The sequence below is a fragment of the Heloderma suspectum genome, chromosome 1 (genome assembly GCF_057233095.1).
Source record: "Heloderma suspectum isolate Gila_16-S chromosome 1, 16-S_ref, whole genome shotgun sequence".
NCBI classification, from domain to species: domain Eukaryota; kingdom Metazoa; phylum Chordata; class Lepidosauria; order Squamata; family Helodermatidae; genus Heloderma; species Heloderma suspectum.
The window spans coordinates 374,539,206-374,562,247 of record NC_139458.1 but is presented as its reverse complement, the minus strand read 5'-3'; the positions used below and the strand labels follow the sequence as shown (position 1 = coordinate 374,562,247).

Below are 23,042 nucleotides of genomic sequence, written 5' to 3'. Positions count from 1 at the left end.
TTTCGTTGTACATTAACATGGCTTAGTGATCAGATTTGTACCATTGTTCAGGAAATACATGCAAAAGTTTCAATGGAAAACTAGATTTAAATCAGTGATTTAAATCGATCCTTTTTCTTGCTGATTTAAATCAGCGGCTTAAATTGCCTTGATTTAAATCAATCCATCTTGTCTATAATTAATTACAAAATGGTAAATTTACCCAATAGCTGTAAATGATTATTGAAGCCTCTTAATCTCCCCATTTTTTCCAGCACAATCCTATGCATGTCTACTCAGAAGTAAGTCTCATTTCATTCAGTGAAACTGACTCCCAGGTAAGCATATATAAGATTAAGGGTGCGATCTTATGCATGTTTAGGCAGAAAAAAAAGTCCTACAATTCCCAGCATGCCCCAGTTAGCATGGCTAACTTTTCTGTCTGAACAAGAATAGGGTTGTGCCTTAAAGGATGCTATTTTGATGGATATCTTGGAATGTAAAGAATAATTTAGAATGTAGGAGGGGGGAAGAATTGAACAACCTCTCCATGAAATACAAAATGATCATGGTTTTAAAATCAGTGATTCCAATTTAGGTAACGTTATGACTCAAGTGTCACTAAAAGCAAATGGGAAGTTAACTGCAAGTGGATTGTTCCAGTGGGACTCTACAACCCAACTCTACAACCCTGTGCGTGTTTACTTGGAAGTAGGCCCAATGAACATCAATAGTGCTTATACCCATGTAAGCGTGCAGAGGACTGCAGCTGTACGAGCCAATTGACATTACAACTTTAAACTGGTTTCAAACTGGTTTTTCTAAAGGGATCCTGCAGTTTCATGAGGGTACTGAGAATTCTTTGCTAGAGACCCCTGCACAAGCAGCCCCTCTTCCTAGAGCTACAATTCCCAGAATTCCTGTATTTGGTAGCCGTAATCACTAAAAACAGGTTTGAAACCAGTTTAAAGTTGTAATGTAGATTGCCTTAGGCACACTCACAACAAGGCTTAGGGTGCAATCCCATGCATGTTTAGACAGAAAAAAAGTGGTACAACTGCCAGCATGGGTATGCTGGGAGTTGTAACACTATTTTCTGTCTAAACATGCATAGGACTGCACCCTTGGCTACATTTACTAAGGGCTTGTATCCAATGTTAGTCCTACTTAGAGTACACCCACTGAAATGAATGGAGCTGAAGTGAGCCCTAATTAATTTATGCTCCACTCATTTCAGTGGGTCTGCTCTAAGCAGGACTAACACTGGAAACAACCCTAATTCTCCACGGTCTCTGCTGGCGTGCGGATTTCCCGCTCGAAGACGCAGCAGACAGGACAGCGCTGCTCCGTAGCCACCCGCGGGACACGAAACGCGCCACGGCCGGCCGCCGCAGACGCCAAGGAAAGAAAGGGGCGACGTACGCATGCGCAAAGGGGAGAGGCTGTGCGGGCCGCTCTCGACGCGCCCAGAACAAAAAGAACACATTGCGCCTGCGCAGGGCCGCTGGGTTCCGTCCCCGGAAGAGGAACTCAAGCGCTGCACACGCGACAAGGCAGAGCCCGTGCCCTGCGCCGGCGGCGGGGAGGTCGGCAGTGCGCATCTGCTGCCAGCGGTAAGTGCTGCTTGACCGTGTGGGGGAGGGCAGAGACGCGTTTAAAATGCCGGCGGCGCGTAAAGGGTTAGCGCTCTCTTCCTCTTTCGTGCGTGCCTGGATAAAATCACGGGCGCGAGCGCGCCCTGCTGGCAGCGGGGCAAAGCGCAGGCGCGTCCTCGTCGCCGCTGCGTCGGAAGGAAGGGGTTAATTCGCGGGCGGAGGCGCGGCCGCTGGGCTGGGGACAGGCCGATGGCCGCTCGGGAGAGGTGCGGCGGAGCGGGGACGCCCCGCCCGGCCGTGCCTTTGGCAGCCCGGAGTCGCCTCTCGGCCGGGCGGCAGCCGGAGCCCTCGGGCAGAGGCCGCGTGTGCTTGGGGCGGCCAGGGAAGGCGGCGCGGGGCGTAGCCTCGAAACCAGCCCGCTCCTGGGCGGGAAGCGCTCCCGAGGAGGGAATGGCACGAATCCCGCGCAGAACTCGCCCCGTGCGATTAGGGAGCCGCGCGCCCGTGCCGTACGTGGCGGTGTGCAGCAAAACTGGCGCGCGTCTTCCTCCCGCATGCCTGACTTCACGCGCAGGATTCGTGGGGTAAAATCCAACCGGAGCCCTCCTTAGAGGAAACCCATTGGAATGAATGGGGCATAAGTTTGTCATGACTAACTTAAGCCCCATTCATTTCAAGTAGGGCTTGCGTTGCATTTCACCGTGGAGTTTCCTACACACAAATGCTTTCCGTGTAGGAAATTTCCTCCTCCGTCAGTTAGCCCTCTGAGCTCCAAGTGCGTATTTGAATATCTGGGGTGTCCACAGCCGATGCGTGATCGAGTTGCATATGTGAATCGACTCCACTGTTAGTCTAGCACCTGTTTCAAGTGTATGGAAGCTGTGGGAGGCTTGAGACTTGGCATACCTTTTGTTAAAGAGCAAATTCCACTGAAGAATGTTTCACACTTGCATTTATACTTCAGAATGTTCAAAGCACTTCACATTCATTCCCTGAGTTACTGTCTCTATATGATAAGTTAGTGTTATCCCTGTATCGCAGATTGAGGGCTGAGAGTAGTAGGCCACCTAGTAAATTTTTAGCAGAGATGGGAACTAGGGAGTTCTTCACAGCTCATCTCTTTCAGCTGCTATACTAGCCCTCATTGATCCCACAGCAACAAAGTGTGTTATCTTTTGAATTCGTCTATAGATGTTCAAAGTGGGAAGGGAAATCACTGGAGGTTCCAACTCCATCAACAGAGCCTAAGCAAACACCATGAGAAGCAAATGCTGCTGCCCAGTTCAGTTGCTCAAAGACATTGACCAAGTTCAGATGAGCTGTGGCTCATCGTGGGTTATTTAACCCATGGTGAGGCTGCCATTTTGAATATGCAATCCTTGCTTGGGGGATGTGTCATGCAAACACGGTAAGCATGGGTTACTTGAAGGTTAAGCAACCTTCACAAAATCCTAAAGCAAGGCCACTGGGTTGCATAACATGACAACCTATGAATGGCAGTTGTATATTCAAAATGGCAGGCACACACACCACAGCCTCACCATAGGTGGAAGGAGCAATCCTGTTGCCGCTAGACAGCAGCTAGACGGCCATAAGATATCTTGTTTTCTGGGAACCGTCCTCAGAGCCCGCGCTCCAAGGTCAGTTCCTGGAGAGCCCTCCCCCCCGCCACTTCCGTGCTGCCTCCGAGGAGCAAGAGGAGCGTGGAGCATCCAAAAAGGGGCATGTCTGGGGGCGTTGTGGGGTGGGGAGGGTGGAAATGCCTGTACGACACATCCTATGTACAACACACATCCTATGTGTCGTACAGCAGCCTCCTTCCCCACTCAGTCCCCCCCGCCCCGCAGCTAGACAACCACAATCGGCTGTCTAGCTGAAAATGCAGGGCAGAAGCGCAGGGGGAACGATCCCCTCCATGCTTCTCCTGCCCTGCATTGGATAGGCGGTCGCCTATCTGGATAGGATTGCGCCCTAAATAACTCACAGTGGGCTGTCATGTCATGCAAACAGCAGCATTCTCTGGGCCTCCCTTCAAATATACTTCAGCCTCCATGCAACCAAACCATATATACAGTTAGGGTGCAGTCCTATGAATGTTTAAACAGAAAACAGTCCTACAACTCCCAGGCTGAGGAGTGCTGAGAGTTGTAGGACTTTTTTCTGTCTAAACATGTCTAGGATTACAACCTTAGTTTTTTTTCCTGTTCTGTGATAACATTTAATATGTAACCAGTGAAATGTTTATCTATCTCTATCAATAGAAGTTGTGGTTGGCTGTGCAATGAATCCCCAATTAGGAAAAAAGATCTTCAGAGGAATTTTATTTGTGGAACTTCTTGGAATTTTTGGTGCATATGGGCTGTATTACAAAATGAACACAAGTCAAGGTAATAAACTTATCAACTGAAATAAGACTCCAGTTTGTTTCCTAACCTGAAGACTAATCAAATAGTGCATTTTCATTTGCAAAACAACATAGAGAACACTCTAGGAAGTATTTGTTTTGTAATCACAGTTTATAGTACATATATTCACTTACTGGGTTGTATCCAACTGCCCTTCCGCTCAAATTCCTACTCCTGGAAGGGTACGTGGGTATAGTTGCGCTTGTGTTGGGGTTGTACATGTGGTCTGCCCACAAAGAACAAAGCGAGACATCTGCTCATTACCTTGGGGGGATCCTCTAGAGCAGATACAGGGGGAGAAGGGAAACTCCCATTGTACAAGCTTAAGTTTGCTTGCGTAATGTTAGATGTAGTTCAATGATTTGCTATTTATGCTCGTTCATTATACTGAGCAGCTATGTCCTATTTTTATGGGTTCCCTACACTGAGTGCTGATATTAAACATGGAAACCATAATGTAAGTCATTTTGGAAAACTAATTTTTAATGTAACTGTAAAACTCCTGATATAGCAAATCAGGTATATTTGGACCATTTGCCACAAAAAGTCAAAATAGCAATTTAGATTTTGAAACTATTTCCACCACACTAGGTCTTGTGATCTAGAATGTAGGACATGTGTTGATGCTTCATACCAGCTGCTAGTCATTTGTTTTATATTGACCCGGTTTGTACAAACAAGCCATGGTTAACAAAGTATGGGTCGTTCGTGAGCGTGCGTAGGCGAGCAAGCATGCTGGTTCTTACCCGCATTTGCTTTCCTAAACAACCCAGGAGCGCCCTGTTCCTGGGTTGCTGTCGTGACATCTGAACCTGGCACTCTGGGTTGCTTAGGGTTAAACAACCCAGAGTTTTAACCATAGTTTGTTGTGTTAAAACTCCAGGATGTTTAACCCTAAACAACCCAGAGTGCCAGGCTTGGGCATCACAATAACCCAGGAACAGGGTGTTCCTGAGTTGTTTAGGAAATCAGAAGCAATGAGCGCACAGGAGGCAGTGCACTTGCTGCTACATGGCAACAACTAATTAAACTACCCATAGTTGGCAATTACGTGTGAACCAGCTCACTGTTTAAGCCTATTTTCACTTCTATGTACTGACCATAGCATAAGGGCAGGGAGCTTCTGGATGGGGTTATACATTTGTATATTAATGTGACTGTAGGTAGCTTTCTTGGGGCATTATCCAGCACTGGTAAAATACATAAGTCTTGCACGTTACAATTGCCATACAAAGAACAGGCAATGCACTTCTAATCTAGGCTAGGAGGTGCTCAGGATAGAATGAGATACTGAGAGTGCGCCTGGACATTTTAACACATCTTTAACTATATCCTGCCTTAATACAGATTTGATAAACTTAGATCGTGGCTAGTCCCAATATGCAACATTCTCAAAATGAAAGGTGGTCGTGCCGTTGAGATCTGAACATACAGAAGGAAAGGTGGTAGCCTCCCATAAAATCTGAATCCATACACTACGTGCAACTTTGTACTACCTCTTCATCTAACGTCTTGAGCCAATGGAGCAATGGCTTGAAGTTTAATTTCTTCTTTTCTAGCACTCCTACCACTGAGATTTGAAAGACGATATGAGCCCAGTAGCCTTGCTTTTTCCATTTTTGCTTGTTTCTTGGTGTTTTGTGCTGCTCAGCCCAGTGTCAGAGAGCCAGTTCTCATCTCAACTGAAAGTTTAAGTTAAGGTGGCTTGCTACATAACACCTGCACTTGCCACATCCCCCTAATACCATTCACCATATTGTGAGACTCAGGGAGTATAATTCAATGAACAAGCTTCAGGATGAGGTGTTGCATACCTGACTGACTGAAATTAGGATATATATTCACAACATATACATAAAAATATATCCTGTTTAATTGCTGTAACAAAAATCACTTGCAATTCACTGTTCAAAACAGACAATTCTTATGTTCTCAGATTTCAGGCAAAAAATGAACAGGAGATGTCCTTCTATCCTGGAAGGTATGTTTGACTAACGCATTGCTAATAATTAGTGTTGGTGTAATTATTTCCCTAGACAATTTTTTTTTAAAAAAAATTTTGACACAGATAAAGTTATGGTAGGGCTTCGTTCTCAGAATTAGAACAAGAGTTCAGTCACAATTAGCTTCAAAAGTCCATCATTATTCAGCCGTGCATAAGATAAGAGACTCTCTTTATATTTCACAGTTTATTACAAAAGCAATGAGTGGTCTGGTATTTACGGGATAAGGGAGAGAGATCAAGAGACGTGGTTAAGCAACAAAAACTAGATGTAAGTAGAAAGAGCTTTTAAATAGTTTATATGAAAGGTTTTATACTGATTTTCTGGTCTTTTTGCTTCTGTCTTTGTTTTTCAGCGTTTTGTGCCTGAACTTCTTTTTCTGCTTGATGATACTTTTCACATCTCTATCATGAATCCACTTGTCACGCTCTGCCTCCCATCTGAGCTGCTTGAAATCTAATGAAGGAAGACAGGGAGCAAGTTAGATAAGTTAATGGAGTAACAACATCCTCTGAATATTTGGCAATGAGTTTTTATGGATACTAAGCCAGAGATTCAAAAGATCACAATAAAGCATGAATGACTAACTTTCTGACATCTTTTGTCCTCAAAAACAGTGCTATAAATTCTACAAATATAGTGCCCAGCCCACAACAGTCCACCTTGTCTCAAAAGTACACTTTTCAAAAATGTGGTATTTCAAAGTAAGCAACCCTACCCTCTGGAGCAGCTTTTGAGAGGGTGGAAAACCACCTCTCCTCTTCCATCAGTGGGAAAGTCCTGTGGGCAGAACTCCACCCTCAGATTGCCAGAAACTTGATTATATAGTGTACCATTTCACTGCCCAGTGCTTCCAGAGAAGCATTTTATTTGCTATCTTAAGTACAAGGTTGAACCTGTACTTAATCTGTACATGAAAGAATCCGTGTAGGAAAGGGCTGAAACAAAATCTTTATTCTGACCCCACAATCTTAGATGCTGCAGTAACTGGGCAATTTATCCAAATTCCATTTTACGTTCTTAATGATTGCCCCTCTAACAGCAGAAAGCTCAATGGAGTCTTCACAAATGTTATATCTAGGAGAGGCACGTGAGGAGGAAGGTTGATTCCAGTGCTGTGCCTGCACTGTAAGTGCTGTGAGCTTGAAAGGCCAGAGAATTATCTACACTTCTCTCCAAAGGCTCACTTCTATCTCTGAAGGTTTCAATAATATCCAAGTACCTATGATTATCCACTTACTAGTGACAAACTCAGCCCTGCTGGAGAGTATAAATGCTTGGGATGTATCTTCATTAATCCTTTTGAAATTGCTAGCTAAAGCATTAGCACTACTAAGTAGCGCCAAGATTCTCCTGAAGCCTGTGGGCTAATTTACCCCAATACTTGACTTAACCACATGGCATGAAGAACCTGTAAAATGCAGGATGTTCCTCAGACGTTAAATATGTTATCTAGACTACAAGATGAGCACAAATGATAAGTATAATCTGCAAAAAAAAAAAAAAGCTATGTTTGCTGGAGGGAAGTATTAATAAAAACGCAACTGACAAGATTCTAGAGGTGATTGTGAGGCTCTCCTTAAAGCTGCAAAAGAAACAATTTGGGTTAATATGCAAGGGAGGTCTGACATATTGATGACCACCAAGTCTCTTCTATTCTGAATGGTTCAAATGCCAGGTTCTGGTCATTCTATAAATAAAGTGTTACATTAGAATGTGTTGTCCATGTAACTTTTGGATCTGTGGGCAGGATACAACAGGAATCTAAAATCTGCATGGGAAAATATGTGGATAACAGGTTCACAAGGATGAACTCTCAGAAGTACATCAAAAGGCCAATACATGAGCAAAATGCTATCTCTGAGTTGACCCTAAATGGTGTTCTGTATTAGTTGGAATAACTCACTGGCCAGGTTTGGACAATCAGTGGGGGGAACAACTTGGCATCAGTTGTTTCCCCGTGCGTGCCAGTCACATGACCGGGATTACCCCAATTGCAGGTTGCTGTGCTGTCTGAACCCAGTGCACAGCATGGGGGTAGTGACTTTTCACCCACCCTACAATCCACAGCTTGCAGTAGGGTAGGGCAAGTGAAAAGTCACTATGCCCACACCACATGCTGGGTTCAGACGGCATAGCAACCTGTGATGTGGCGCAGGTAATTAGGGTAATCCCAGTTACACACCCAGCACACATGGGGGCAAGGGAAACAACTGACACAGTGCTATTTTCCCCGCTGATCATCCAAACCCAGCCACTTTGTTTAAAAAGTTTCAAATGAAATGAAATGAAAAACACTGATAACAGATTATTCAGAAAGCTTGCTATCATTACAATTAAGGTATGGTAGTAAATATATTTGCTGATCGTATCATGAGAAGTCACTTACTTGCATTATCTTTGTTAGCCATTGCATTCATCCCAATACTGTCAAATTTGGACCCAATGTTTTCATCCAGTAAGTAACCAAACTTCAAAAGAAACAGAAGATGATTAGTACTTTGAATACCAGACCAAATGCGTTTTAATAGAGATAGAACTTAGTGACACCTACTTCTTCTGCAGCAGCAAGCATGCCAGTATCTTTGAGTTTTCTTTTCTTGCTTTCCTTTGACCCTTTAAGTAAAAACATCATTCAACCATCGCTTCTACATAAAGAGACAAATATGAAGGCTGTGCAGACACAGCCTTATCCATTATTAGTGCTGACAAAACAGCACACAAGCTTAAGGAACAGTTCTGTCTCTCAACTGTGTTTATATCTGCAACAAGCCACCAGATTTTCAGATTCCATCCTTTATAATTCCACCAAGTCACCTGGGATAGCCTTATGCTGACAGATCTTTTAACCTTCTAGACAACGCTCTCCTTTCACCCTTCAGACTTAAAAAAATAATAATAAGAAGAAGGTGTTATATCAGCCACTTCCTGTTCTCATAGTAAAGTAACTAATTTTATTAATAAGCTACTTAGTAGTTCAGTAGTTTTACACTTCAGTTCTTTATGAACTCTTGGGGCTAATGCCATCTGGCAATACTGATTAACTTTTTATTACTAAATTCTAACCCAGTTATCCTTTGTCTCCACTATTTGACAGATTTCAGATGCATTACTGAAAGAATATGGTGCACTGCTGAAAATCTGACTACTTTGCATCTTTTTTCAGTACTTCTTTTTCATGTAATGGCCCTGCTGCCTTTCCATCTGGCTTCCTGTTTCTGATACACTTAATTATTAAAAAAAAGTTTTTATTTTTTTAATAAGAACTCAGGTCCCCCCTCCCCAAACTGACGTGCAGATTTATTGACTGCTTTTGATTGATTTGATTTCTACCCTGTCTTTCAACCAAGAAAATGCCACCTAAGGCCATTTTTCTTGCACTAACTGAAAAGGAATTTAAAAAGCCATCAGTTGGGTAAGCTTCACTCACTCAATGAAACTATATTGCAAAGTAAATTCTGCCTCAGGAGTCACTTTTCTTTAATGAGTCCATTAATAAAATTAAGTTCCTTGGGTGAAATCCAACACTGTGTAAGCAGATCTCTGCTCACACAAGACTTTCCCCTCCTCTCTTCTCCCCCCTCCCCACCAAAAACTGGTCCAGAGGGTCCCCCAATCCTCCAAAGCAGATTGAGAATGTGAGGGGGGCTGCAAGGGGGAGGGGTAATTGCCCCCCTCTCCATTCTGCTGACAGAAGCTGTTCTGTCATCTAGAGGGATTAAGCAGATACCACCTTTTATCTCTACCCAGCCTTATTAAGAGAGATCCCCATCTCTCTCGGAAGCCATCTGTGATTGTTTTCTTTCCCCGTTAAAAACCTGGACTGATTTTAGACACGTCTCCACCAGAGTCACACAAGCCCTCAGCATTTTGATGCCCAAGCATGCATAAGCTGCTCATGCTCTGTATTTATCAGGCCTTGCAATCTAAAAGTTACCTTTAATTGATCCAGCAAAATCCATTTCTTTTTTTCGTTTACTTTCCTTACTGACCAGTTTGACTTGAGGCTCTTTATTTTCATCTGTTAACAAAAAGGAAAGCAATAAAAACATTTATTCCAAGCATATAATAACACTGAAGGTTGTCCGTGTGAGAATTTTTGCATCTTTCATGCCAAGAATATTAGTGAACATTGGAAACAATGGGACGTTCTCAGTTCCTACTTACAGACTTCACAAGCCTACTCAGTCATCTCACTCTTTGAATAGTGAAATTGCAGTATAACCTTATAATTTATTCAACTGCATTTGTTGTACATGTGGATTTTATATCCTGGCTGAATTACTGCCACTTTAATTTACGTTCAGTAGATTTGTTAAGGATGCACACGACCCACAGCTTATTTTGATCATGCAAACCAGTCCACTGCTTAGAACTTGTCAAGCCATATTCTGGCTGCCAGGCTACTAGCATCTATGTGATATTTTAAAAATTGTCTTATGTACAATACAACTATTTAAGCCACAGCGGCTTATTTAAATCATGGTGTGTGCTGGGTGCAATTTGAATAATCGCCACCCAGGCACACAGCTTGTCATGTTGTCCAAACCTGGGCCTCATGGCTTGTTGGAGGAGGAAACAGCCTTCCAGTAATCCTGCAACAGCCCATGGGTAGTGATTATTCAAATCATGGCCCGTACACACCATGATTTAAAGAAGCAATTTAAATATGGCTTATTTTGATCATGCGAACTAGGTCAATGCACCAAATTCAGCCACTCTCCCCTAACTCCAGTTCTTTGGAATATCTAATTCCACTCCATTGACATCAGCACTGCAGAACACATTTTCCTGTGTGGCGGTATTTTCCTTCATTCCCACTTTTTCACTGGCTGCCAGCATGTGTCTTTCATTCAAGCCACATGCTCTCCCTTAGGTCTCTGCCTAGTGATTCACACACAAAAAAGCAAGGCAAAGAGGAGGTGGTACCCTGTCTAAGATTTCATTCAGGGAAGAAAGAACCCTGGAATTCAGGGGTATTTTCAATACCAAGCCCAATATCTGCAATATATGAAAGGAAATGCCTCCTAGCATACGTACAGTGCATTTTCCTGCTAAACAACTGCAGCCTACCACCCACTTTTAGAAGTATGGGTGCAAGCTTACAGGACACAGAGAATGATTGTCATACAGGCCTGAGCCCCAGGACCTCTCTTTTAGAAAATTAATCACAGACCTCACCCCCTTTGCCAACATAATACACAGAGAACTCAGTCCTCTTCCACAAAAATCCACTTGTGGTCTTACCCTATCCTTGGGTAGAAGAAGCTCCGCTCAAAAATGCTTTTCCTCGCAATTCTGTACCCCAGCCAAGTTCTCCGTTCTTTGCCCCAACCCACAGTGCCAGAATTCAGCCCAGGAAGCCATTTCTAATACCAGGGATGAAATTCCACAAAGAGAAATCCCAATTTCCTGTCTTTCCATTCATCTGTCTTCCTCTCATATTGTCCCTGGCTATGCTTCATTGCTACAAGCGCTTTTTATGATGGACACTGTCCTATTGACTAAATTCCAAGTTCTCATTCAACCGAGCTAACCTTTGTATTCCTTTCCTGGCTTTAAGATGCCTACATTAAAACACTCCAAGGCTCTAAACAAAACTCTTTCCAACTGACTTCACTGCTGTCCACCATAGCACCCGCTCCTGTCTAGAGACTTCTGCTCCAGACAAATCCTATTATGTTTATTAGCTGATAGAGCCCTATGAATTGCCCCTTCATGGATCGCTGTCTTGTTGTGGCGAAGGGGCTTGCGCAACTCAGTGAAGCCATAAGCTATGCCATGCAGGGCCACCCAAGACGGACAGGTCATGGCGGAGAGTTGTGACAAAATGTGGGTCACTGGAGAAGGAAATGGCAACCCACTCCAGTATTCTTGCCAAGAAAACCCCATGGAACGTATCACAAGGCTAAAAGATATGATACTGGAAGATGAGCCCCTCAGGTCTTCTAATCCCTTAGAAGAAATGGAGTAGCACTCATAGTCAACAAAAGGGTGGGGAAAGCAGTACTGGGGTACAATCTCAAAAACGATAGAATGATCTCAGTACGAATCCAAGGCAAACCATTCAGCATCACAGTAATTCAAGTCTACGCCCCAACCATTGAGGCCGAAGACGCAGAGGTTGATCGGTTCTATGAAGACCTACAACACCTTCTAGAACTAACACCAAAAAAAGATGTCCTTTTCATCAAAGGGGATTGGAATGCTAAAGTAGGAAGTCAAGAAATCACCAGGATAACAGGCAAGCATGGCCTTGGTGTACAAAATGAAGCAGGACAAAGGCTAATAGAGTTTTGCCAAGAGAACACACTGATCATAGCAACACTCTTTTCCAACAGCACAAGAGATGACTCTACACATGGACATCACCAGATGGTCAATATCGAAATCAGATTGATTATGTCCTTTGCAGCCAAAGATGGAGAAGCTCCATACAGTCAGTCAAAACAAGACCTGGAGCTGACTGTGGCTCAGATCATGAGCTTCTTGTTGCAAAATTTCAGCTGAAATTGAAGAACATAGGGAAAACCACTAAACCATTCCGGTATGACCTAAATCATATCCCTTATGAATATACAGTGGAGGTGAGGAATAGATTTCAGGGATTAGACCAGATAGACAGAGTGCCTGAGGAACTATGGACGGAGGTCTGTAACACTGTTCAGGAGGCAGCAACAAAATCCATCCCAAAGAAAAAGAAATTCAAGAAAGCAAAGTGGCTGTCTGATGAGGCTTTACAAGTAGCTGAGGAAAGAAGGGAAGCGAAAAGCAAGGGAGAAAGGGGAAGATATACCCAACTGAATGCAGACTTCCAGAGAATATCAAGGAGAGACAAGAAGGCCTTCTTAAATGAACAATGCAAAGAAATTGAGGAAAACAATAGATTGGGAAAGACCGGAGATCTCAAGGGAACGTTTTGTGGAAAGATGTGCATGGTAAAAGACAGAGAAGGCAGGGACCTAACAGAAGCAGATGAGATTAAGAAGAGGTGGAAAGAGTGTTCCTGATAGCCATGATAGTGCAGTCACTGAACTTGAGCTGGACATCCTAGAGAGTGAAGTCAAGTGGGCCTTAGGAAGCATTACTAACAACAAAGCTAGAGGAGATGACAGTATTCCAGCTGAGCTATTTAAAATCCTAAAAGATGATGCTGTTAAAGTGCACTCAATATGCCAACAAATTTGGAACACTCAACAGTGGCCACAAGACTGGGAAAGGTCAGTTTACATTCCAATTCCAAAGAAGGGCAACGCCAGAGAGTGTTCAAACTACCGCACAATTGCGCTCATTTCACATGCCAGCAAGGTGATGCTCAAAATCCTACAAGCTAGGCTTCAGTAGTATGTGAACCGAGAACTACCGGAAGTACAAGCTGGGTTTCGAAGAGGCAGAGGAACTAGAGATCAAATCGCCAACATTCGCTGGATCATGGAGAAAGCAAGAGAATTCCAGAAAAACGTCTATTTCTGCTTCATTGACTACGCTAAAGCCTTTGATTGTGTGGATCACAACAAACTGTGGCAAATTCTTAAAGAGATGGGAGTACCAGACCACCTTACCTGTCTCCTGAGAAACCTGTACGAGGGTCAAGAAGCAACAGTAAGAACCAGACATGGAACAACCGATTGGTTCAAAATTGGGAAAGGAGTACGACAAGGCTGCATACTGTCGCCCTGCTTATTTAACTTATATGCAGAATACATCATGAGAAACGCCGGGTTGGATGAATCACAGGTCGGTATTAAGATTGCCAGGAGAATTATCAACAACTTCAGATACGCAGACGATACCACCCTAATTGCAGAAAGTGAAGAGGATCTCATCTAAAGAGCCTCTTGTTGCAGGTGAAAGTGGAGAGTGCAAAAGCTGGTCTGAAACTCAACGTTAAAAAAACTAAGATCATGGCATCTGGCCCCATCACTTCCTGGCATATAGAAGGGGAAGAAATGGAAGCAGGGACAGATTTTATTTTCTTGGGCTCCAAGATCACCACAGATGGTGACTGTAGCCATGAAATTAAAAGACGCTTGCTCCTTGGGAGGAAAGCTATGGCAAACCTAGACAGCATAGTAAGAAGCAGAGACATCACCTTGCCGACAAAGGTCCGTATAATCAAAGCTATGGTTTTCCCAGTAGTAATGTATGGCTGTGAGAGCTGAAGGCTGAGCGCCGAAGAATTGATGCTTTCGAACTGTGGTGCTGGAGAAGACTCTTACGAGTCCCCTGGACTGCCAGGAGGTCAAATCAGTCAATCCTAAAGGAAATCAACTCTGACTGCTCATTGGAAGGACAGATGCTGAAGCTGAAACTCAAATATTTTGGCCACCTAATGCGAAGAGAAAACTCCCTGGAAAAGACCCTGATGCTGGGAAAGATTGAAGGCAAAAGGAGAAGGGGACGGCAGAGGATGAGATTGCTAGATAGCATCACTGATGCAATGAATATGACCTTGAACATGCTCCGGCAGAGAGCAGAGGACAGGAGGCCTGGCGTGCTATGGTCCATGGGGTCACGAAGAGCTGGACACGACTTAACGGCTGAACAACAACAGAGCCCTATGACAAATGCCTAAGTCTAAAAAACCTAGCTACTCAAGAGTTTGAAATCAAAGTTTTAAGAAGGTGAGCAGTTTTAATAATTTTGAAGGATTTGTTTTTACCTGGAGTATTGTCATCATCAGACACGTCCATGAAAGTCCCTCCCTCTTCATCAACGTCTTCTCCAAAGTCTTCATCCATACTACCCAAAGAGACTTCCTCATCATCAAGTTCATCAAAATCATCTTCATCAGAATCTTCCCAATCTGCTTCCTCACTTTGACTTTTCTTTTTCCCTTTGGTTTGTATATTTCTAGAATAAGAAAAGCTTTTAAATAGAACTCCATCCTTCTTATAGTACTTGAGTAACAAGTTCATAAATAGTAAGTAAAATGGAATTTTGGGTGTACCTGAGTTTTCAAAAGATGCTGAACCAACACCACAATTAAAGCTTTTGGTGATTTTTTTAAGGCTGTCATCCTCTGTAAGAAGTTCTGAAGAACCCCAATAGGCAGACTACAATATTGTACACACTATTTACATATGGAGGGATACAATCCTTGCATGTGCAAGGAGGATCTTCATACGGCTCAATAGAGCACTATTTCTCTATACACACACACACACACACACACCCATATAAACAGGCAGCACACCAAGGGAGCAGGGCAAAGTTTGCACAATCAGAAAAACTTCCTGACTGTTAGAGCACTACGACAACGGAACTAACTACCTAGGGAGGTGGTGGGCTCTCCCACCCTGGAGGCAGTCAAGATGAAGCTAGACAGCCACTTGTCAGGGATGCTCTGACTTGGATTCCTGCACTGAGCAGGGGGTTGGATTTGATGGCCTTATGGGCCCCTTCCAACCCTACTATTCTATGATTCTATGTCTTCCATATTCCCATCTAGCTCTTTTGGTTTGCTCAAGTTATACAAGCTGACCTGGTGTGCTGCCTGCACACATGCCAAGGGAGGGGGAAAGAAAAATAGGGCTCTCTTTAGCACTGAGGATCCCTCTGCCCATTGGTATTGTGCCTGTCTGGGGAAGGGTCGTATTCAGGGTATTTCTCATTTGTGAAATCCAAGCCTATATAACTGATACCAGTAAATAAAATTATTAATACAATCATTGTAAATATTACATTTATATCCCACTTTACTTTTTTCTCCCCTATTTTATCCTAACTACCCTATGGGGCAGATTTGCCCATGTATGTGTGCATGCCTGGCTCAAGGACACACACTGAGCTTCATGGCTGAATAGGGATTTAACCCTAGGACTCCCCAGTTCTAGCCCAACACTAACCACTGTACAACACTGCCTGGTACGTGTCCCCCCACCCCTTTTCACAATAACTAAAAGTTTCAACGACATGGCTGACGGCAGCAGGCAGGCGAGTCATTATTTGGAGGGGGTCAATCTGATTGACACTTGTCGTTCTTGTCTACCTCTCCATTCCCCTGCAGCCCCCATCCATTCCCCCACTGTGGCCTCTCCTCATTTCAAAGCTAGACCATGCAGCTGGGGAATGGCTAGGGTTGACACACCAGTCAACTGACCAGCCAGATGTTGTGGAATATGTCAAGAATGCCACTGTACAGGTGGCGGCTGACCTTTTAAATTTCCGTATGGTGTTATTTGTTAGCAAGGGCAGGAGTGAGAAGGCAACTTGTCCCTGGCCTGCAGTAGTTCGGCCAAACCTAGCAGCACAGGAAAACGTCTCCCGCTGGTCACTAGCTGCAACTGCCTGCATCTCTATAAGGGCACAATGCCTGTTTAGACAGGGGAAAAGGCCTACAATTTTCAGCATGCCCCAGCCCTTCCTTTTTTCTGTCTAAACAGGCATAGGATTGTGCCCTTAGTGTTTTTGTTGAGAGGTGAGCAGCAAAGGCCACTGGCTGGTATGGTTCAAGTACTGAAATAGGACCAAGATGGCCCAGGTTCAAATCATCACAGCCCTGAAGCTCATTAGGTGATGATGGGCCAGTCACAGAAACTCAGTCTAAACGACCTCACAGAGTCACTGTGAAGATAAAATGATAAAATGAACATACTCTGAACTCCTTGGGTGAAAGACAAAATAAACATATCAAATAAATAATTCATTATCATTTAAAGTTAATGGCCTTTTTTCACAACAACCACTATCTAATGTGGTTCCCTAATTAGCATAAATATTACATCTGTTGATTATTATCTCTTTATCCTCATCATGTCAATGCTTTAAGAAGAACATGACCATTATTTGGACAACCTTTTTATGACCAGTAAAATGTCCAAGCCTAGAAATGGCAAATTGCAAGGCTGGTTTATGAGGGCTCTTGTGGGTGAATTAAAGGGCACCCCAATATCAGACATACAATAACCAGCATCCATTCCCATACCAAATGAGTTTTGATGATGAATTTGTAAAGTACACTGCAGATATTTACTAAAGAACCATTCATGAAACCATGAAACTTAATCTGCAAAATTATCCTTATATAATGCCAGAATCATTTCATACAGATAAGTATTTCACACAAAAGGCCTGTTTATTTGTAATACTAACATTTCAGAGTGTATGGAACTTGACTCAGTGGGAACACCACCACACAATGACCCTGTGAAAACACTATATCTGCCAGTCTCTGCTTTCTGGGCCAACAAGAGGGAGGTGCTGAGCTGTTCTACTGTTCGAGCTTAGAGGGAGCTGGAAGCAGGGGAGAGAATGAATCCAAAGTGATTAAGAGAGATCACTTGTGGAAAAACTCAACTCTACGCCAGTTGCTTTTAAGATTTATTCCAATGAGTTTCCTTTATTTAAGATTAAAATATCTCAAGCCTCATTAGATAGATGTAAGTAAGGAGCACACTTAAAATCACTTGACACGGAGGATTTATCTTGTTATGCCATTTGATCATTTTATATTCCTCACAATCACATCAGTAACAAGGTTTTTCCACCTTTCCAATGTGTATAAATTACACACTGGAAATCAATTAAAATAGGAATTCTAAATAAATCAATTATAATTAAAATAAATAAGAATTCTAATTCACATTATTGGATTATAGGAAGAATGTCCAGGAAGTTAGTTCAGACCCTTTCACACAGGATCATGATTGTTATTTCTCATATATAACATAAGATGTACTTTTACATGTTATGTTATAACATGTTATGTTATAACAAAAGATGTACAGCACTCCAGTCCTCGGCCTTCAAGACAAACAGACCAAGGGTGTGAGCAGTCATTGTCCCACAGCATACTTTATGGTGTGGAAGCTAAATATTTGCAAAAACAAGCTTCATCTCTTTCCATCCCCAAACAAATGAGTCACCACAGAAGTTGGGAGTAAGAGTCTCCTGAATTAAGCTGGCTGGGCCAAAAGGCAGAGAAAAGCCCTTCTCAATCAAAACAAAAGCTCTAGTCCTCAAAGTTGCCTGCAACTACCTCAGATTCTGAAAATCTTCTCTGCCTAAAAACTGGACAGAGTGACTGAGGGTGCAAACCTATTCATCTTTGGACAAAAAAAGTCCTATAACTCCCATCATGCCCCAGCTAATGCTGGGAATTGGAGAACTTTTTTTCTGTCTAAATATGCATTGGAAGATCAAGAAGATCAAGCAAGGATAAAGTCTGAATATATTTTACATAGAAATTACATTTACTTCATAGTAATTTAGGGTGCAGTCCTATGCAGGTTTAACAGACAAAAGTCCTACAACTCCCAGCATTCCCCTGACTGGGGAACGCTAGGAGTTATAGGACTCTCTTCTGTCTAAACCTACATAGGATTGCGCCCTTAACTCATTAGTAATCACACGAGTAATGTAGCCATGTTTCAAGAAGGAGGAGGCATTCCATTTAGTGACATTTAACTGAAACTTTTAGTTTCTTAAAGAGAGCGCAGAATTTTAATAGAGCCTTGAGACATAATGCACCATATACTACACATTAAGAACATAAGAAGAGCCATGCTGCATCAGACCAAAGGTCCATCTAGTCCAGCATTCTTTTCACACAGTGGCCAACGAGCTGTCAACCAGGAACCCACAAGCAGGACATGAGCACAACAGCACTCTCCCACCCATGTTCCCTAGCAACTGCTGTACACAGGCTCACTACCCATTCAATTTACACATTCAGTTTGCACAGTTTGCTTAATCCATTCATTGAGTTCAAAACCTCTATAATTCAGATATTTCTCTTCTCCATAAAAAGAAAACAAAACTTACCCAGCAAAATTAAGTTCATCCTTGACAACTGTATCAAAATAACTATCTTGTTCAAATGAGTCTGAAAGAAAAAGGTGGATGGATAGGTTTGATTTTGCAATATCACACTAAGTTAAAAAAAATAAATAAAAGTTTGGTTGAAAAAAGCAACCAAATTACAATTTACTATTTATTATAATTTGCAATAGATGCCCTATATTCTTGCAAGAAGGAACTACCATCTGAAACCATCTTTACGTCATATTCATGCAGATGTGGAATCTGGCATTTGCCTGGTCTCTTCAAGTTGCAAATATCCCTGACTAAATAACTATTGCAGTGCAAGCCATTGTTCAGCCAACTCTCAAAACACAGGGTACTATCCAATTAAATCTTTCTGCTGGCAGAATTGCTTCCATCAACAGAGTGGATGACTTTCCCTCCTTTCATGTGCCCTTTAAATTTCTCCGGAGAGTTGAGGCACCCTCTGCAGTGATTTTGGCAAAGGGCTTCAGGGGGAGGAGAGCAGAGGAAGTCCCACTGTGTGAGCAGAAATCCACTCATACAACGTTGGATTTCGCCCACATCTTTGAGCTGGGACTTCATATAGAAAGTCATCTAGAGTGTCATCTATTGATCAGACTTACATGTGCTGTCAAAGAACTACCTCCCATCTTCAAGGGAAGCCAATGTACTCCATGTACATTATGGTCTGGTTGGGGTGAAAAAGAGGACAGGGTGGGACAGCCTTACCTAATGCTTTTTCAAACTCATCATCATCTACATCTTCCACACTTTCATCATCTCCCACAGGTTTTCGTTTCTCCTTCTCCATGTCTAACTTCTTATAAAATCTGAAGATTTAAAAAAAATCCACATGCATATAAAACTTGGGTATTAGGGCACACAGATTTGTTAAAAGTAATAATAGGGACCATTCAATAAGTTTTAGTTGCTTAAATATCAAGTAGTGTTACACTGTTTTAAAGCAGGGGTGAACCTCTTTCAGCCCAAGGGCCAAATTCCATTTTGGAGCAGCTCTAATCAAGCCTTAGGAGAGCAATTCAACCTTTTAGAATGTGGGGGGAAAAACACACAAAAGTGGGGAACCCACCAAATATTGGTGGTCAGGGGAAATGGGGTATAGCCATATGGGGAACGCCAGAGAGCTGGACTGGGACCCCAAGAGGGTCGGATCTGGCCCCTGGGCCTGAGGTTCTGCACCCGATTTAAAGTCATTAGTACTTGGTTCCAAAGATTATTGGGCTAATGTCTCCTTGCAACATCAGCATAGCAGACTTTATCACATTGTGATGTCACAAATTTCAGTACATCCCAGCCTACATGTTATTTCCTGACACAGAGACTGGGTTTGCACAATCGTTCCCTCCCTGCACCCACACCTGTTGGTTACATAATTACCTGCACTACATTGTGGGCTGACATGTTGCCTGAACCAGGTGTGCGGCACGGCAGGCATAACTTTGGACCCTTCCCACAACCCCTACGGCACGTCGTGGGTTGTAGGGTGGGTACAAAGCCACCCACACTGCACCATGCGCCCTGGGTTCAGACAACACGACAACCCACGCTGCAGCACAGGTAATTATGTATGCAACCGGCATGCATGGTGGTGGGGGAAGAAGCCACGATGACGTCTTCTTCTTTTACCCCCGTGATCATGCGAACCCGGCCAGAGCCTTTCCTTCAGGCCAAGTGTGAAGGCATTCCCTCCACTGTCATTTGGCACTTCGAAGTGAAAAAAAAATCTCCCCCATGGTAAAACGCTACTGTAAACACTTAGAACTGCTTTGATGTGCTAATGTTATATAATGAATGACACTATACATTTGATTCGCTTTGCTTTCTAACAGCCACAGTCATCTCCCCATATTTACTATTTTGCTTAACGTTTCCCTGACCCTTGTGTTCTCCACAGTACCTATAAAAAAAGGCCAATTCCTTCATAACCATTTTGACAGACAGAAGTGCTCCTACAAGCCATTCCCAGGAGGCTATAGAGACAGGACTACTTGCGAGTCAGACATACTTGGGTATATCTCACAGTTTCCAAATGCTCTAGCAAGCTTTCTTGCAAACAGACATATTTTTAACACATATTTATATGTATTTGTTTCTTCAGGGCTGAAAATTTAAGAGCGACAAGTCAGTGCATCCTACCACAGCTACCAATACAGCTGATGGCCAGACAGAAGCAAGCTGAGCCAAGATGGCACAGTTGTTTGGGAAAGTTCCCTACTGGTTTCTCTGTGATGAATGGAACCTTCCTAAGCACTGTTGGCTAGACAGGTACATTTTACCTGACACCCTAAGGGCACAATCCTGTTGGGATAGTCAGCCACCTGTTAAGTCAGAGGCAGCCAACTATCCTATGCAGGGTGGGCGGAACACAGAAGGGATCCTCTCCTCTGCGCTCTGCCCACCCTGCTTTTGTGGCTAGACAGCCAATTCTGGCTGCCTAGCTGGGGCTTGTCAGAGCTGGGGGGGGGGGGGGCTGCAAAGCATATAAGAAGCCACATAAGCAGCTTCCGCAGACTCCTCCCCTCCCCGCCCCCAGGAACACTCCCAATTTGTCTGCTCCACACTCCATTGCTGAGCACAAATTCTAGCAAGAACCGCACCCCCTACGAGGCGGTGGGGGAAGGGGCAGGGAGCATGGCTCTTGGCAAGCACAGTCGGCACACTATCTCTGACCTCAGTTCCCGTGAACCGAGAAATGCTATGGCCCTCTAGATACTGTCTAGTGGCCATATGACTGCTCTCTAAATACCTTTTTCCTCCATAGGTCTTAAAAACTCTTCTTGGCATTAGTAATTTGATGTTTTTCCAGCAGTGATCTCCCTATTTTATAATGTTTTATTCAAAGCAGTGACTTGCAAGAGGACTTTCACAAATGAAAATTGTAATGGCAATAAACATCCCCACAAAGAAACCCTCCAGACAAGAAGCAAAATTAAGAGCACTGGATACACAACAGTATCACTAAAAACAATACTTCCTTACCTGTGGAAAAATACTTCATCTACTGGGATTTTGCTTTCATCTTGTGCAAGGAACTCCTTACTATTAACTAAAAATAAAGACATAATGGCTGCTTTATCAAATAAACTTGCTGAGAATATCATTCAAATGTCATGTATATATTTTTCCTAAGCAACATTTTTATATTAGGGCTGCCAGCTTTAATCAATTAATCAGTGTGGTCAACTAAACCCCTGTGCAGATTAAAATTTGTCCCCCAACTAACTGATGCAGGGCTAACAAGAAGCAACTACTCTGGAACTTGAGTCTCTTAAAGGATCCACTGCCATACAAGCCATATAGGTACATAGGTTTCCCCCTCCCTATACCAAATCTGATGAATAAGGAACTTAAACCTGGTTCTTCCTTTCAGTTTGGGTCCAAAGGTAGCACATACTGCGCATTTTATGATGAAATTACTATAGCTTTCCCAAACCAAGGGTTTCTTAGGAACACTCATATTTGATATTCAGCAAGGATTTATTTAGCCCAGAACATGCAAAGAAAAGCAGTTAGAACTATCACAGCAATGGAGAACCTATCTAATAAGATACAGGACTGAAAGCACTAGGGATTGTACCTAATTAGTATATCACTGCTGATAGAGTTCTCTTTAACCTAGCAGAGATGTCCATCAGCAGAACAAGAAAGGAGGCAATTTTCAGTGATTGCCTGATCCTCCTGCAGTCCTCCCAAAATTTATTCCAGAGGGTTGGGAAACCCTTTGGAAGAATATGGGAATGGCGCGCGGGGGGGGGGGGGGGTGCTACAGGGGAAGGAAAACTTGCCAAAAATCATCTACCTCCCTCTTCCACGGATAGAAGCTTCCACTAGATTTGAGAGTTCCATCAGCAGATTCACACCAGTTGGATACAACCCTAGGCCTCTAACACACAGTAGAGAAATAATGTTTTAAAAAATTCAGAGCGCAAAGAATTCAATTTTAAAAAAGAACACCAAATATGTTCTATCATAAAGTGGGTGCACTGATGTTGGGGAGTTATCTCTACAGACTCAGCACATGGCTGTGGTGCCTTAACAAAACCAGTAAGCAGAAGTTATCTAAACAAATCCTGCCAGATGAATCTGATCTCATTTTTTGATCAAGTCACCTCCCTTGTGGACCATGGGAATGCTGTAGACATCATATATCTCGACTTCAGCAAAGCTTTCGACAAAGTGCCCCATGATATCCTGATGAGCAAACTAGCTCAAAGTGGGCTAGATGAAACAACAATCTGGTGGATCCACAGTTGGCTACAGAATCGGATTCA

At 43.1% G+C, this 23,042-nt stretch overlaps 2 protein-coding genes across 6 annotated transcripts in view; one reads left to right on the top strand and one right to left on the bottom strand.

Moving 5' to 3' along the window:
* The first annotated feature begins 1,492 nt into the window (after window positions 1-1,492).
* CEBPZOS (CEBPZ opposite strand) lies at window positions 1,493-21,870 on the top strand. Of its 3 annotated transcripts, XR_014786812.1 has the most exons (6): window positions 1,493-1,592; window positions 3,836-3,961; window positions 5,916-5,960; window positions 6,168-6,252; window positions 20,870-21,036; window positions 21,533-21,870. XR_014786812.1 is itself a non-coding variant. In XM_084828277.1 (5 exons), exons 2-4 carry the CDS (start codon window positions 3,856-3,858, stop codon window positions 6,248-6,250), a joined length of 234 nt encoding a protein of 77 aa, XP_084684403.1. In that variant the 5' UTR covers window positions 1,493-1,592; window positions 3,836-3,855; the 3' UTR covers window positions 6,251-6,252; window positions 20,870-21,870. The 3 variants fall into 3 exon arrangements, 2 of the variants coding, with proteins under 2 accessions (XP_084684403.1, XP_084684402.1); XM_084828277.1 differs by having other exon boundaries at window positions 20,870-21,870; XM_084828276.1 differs by lacking the exons at window positions 20,870-21,036; window positions 21,533-21,870 and adding an exon at window positions 6,338-7,695.
* Window positions 6,258-23,042, bottom strand: part of CEBPZ (CCAAT enhancer binding protein zeta) — a 30,883-nt gene continuing 14,098 nt past the window's right edge. The window contains exons 9-16 of one of the 3 annotated variants that reach the window (XM_084828267.1): window positions 21,751-21,817; window positions 19,480-19,580; window positions 18,748-18,808; window positions 14,645-14,835; window positions 9,920-10,003; window positions 8,537-8,598; window positions 8,372-8,453; window positions 6,258-6,438 (exon numbers count right to left, since the gene is read on the bottom strand). In XM_084828267.1, the coding sequence (XP_084684393.1) occupies window positions 6,293-6,438; window positions 8,372-8,453; window positions 8,537-8,598; window positions 9,920-10,003; window positions 14,645-14,835; window positions 18,748-18,808; window positions 19,480-19,580; window positions 21,751-21,817 (794 nt within the window). In that variant the 3' untranslated portion in view covers window positions 6,258-6,292. Of the gene's footprint in view, window positions 6,439-8,371; window positions 8,454-8,527; window positions 8,631-9,919; window positions 10,004-14,644; window positions 14,836-18,747; window positions 18,809-19,479; window positions 19,581-21,750; window positions 21,818-23,042 lie in introns of those variants that run through there. The other 2 variants (XR_014786811.1, XM_084828269.1) reach the window with 2 other exon arrangements.

Bases quoted from the DNA above. Each gene is read 5' to 3' on its own strand.
- CEBPZOS (XM_084828277.1), top strand. From the start codon at position 3,856: ATGAATCCCCAATTAGGAAAAAAGATCTTCAGAGGAATTTTATTTGTG. The intron at 3,962-5,915 runs GTAATAAACTTA...TTATGTTCTCAG, and splicing joins CAAAATGAACACAAGTCAAG to ATTTCAGGCAAAAAATGAAC. The intron at 5,961-6,167 runs GTATGTTTGACT...TATATTTCACAG, and splicing joins ATGTCCTTCTATCCTGGAAG to TTTATTACAAAAGCAATGAG.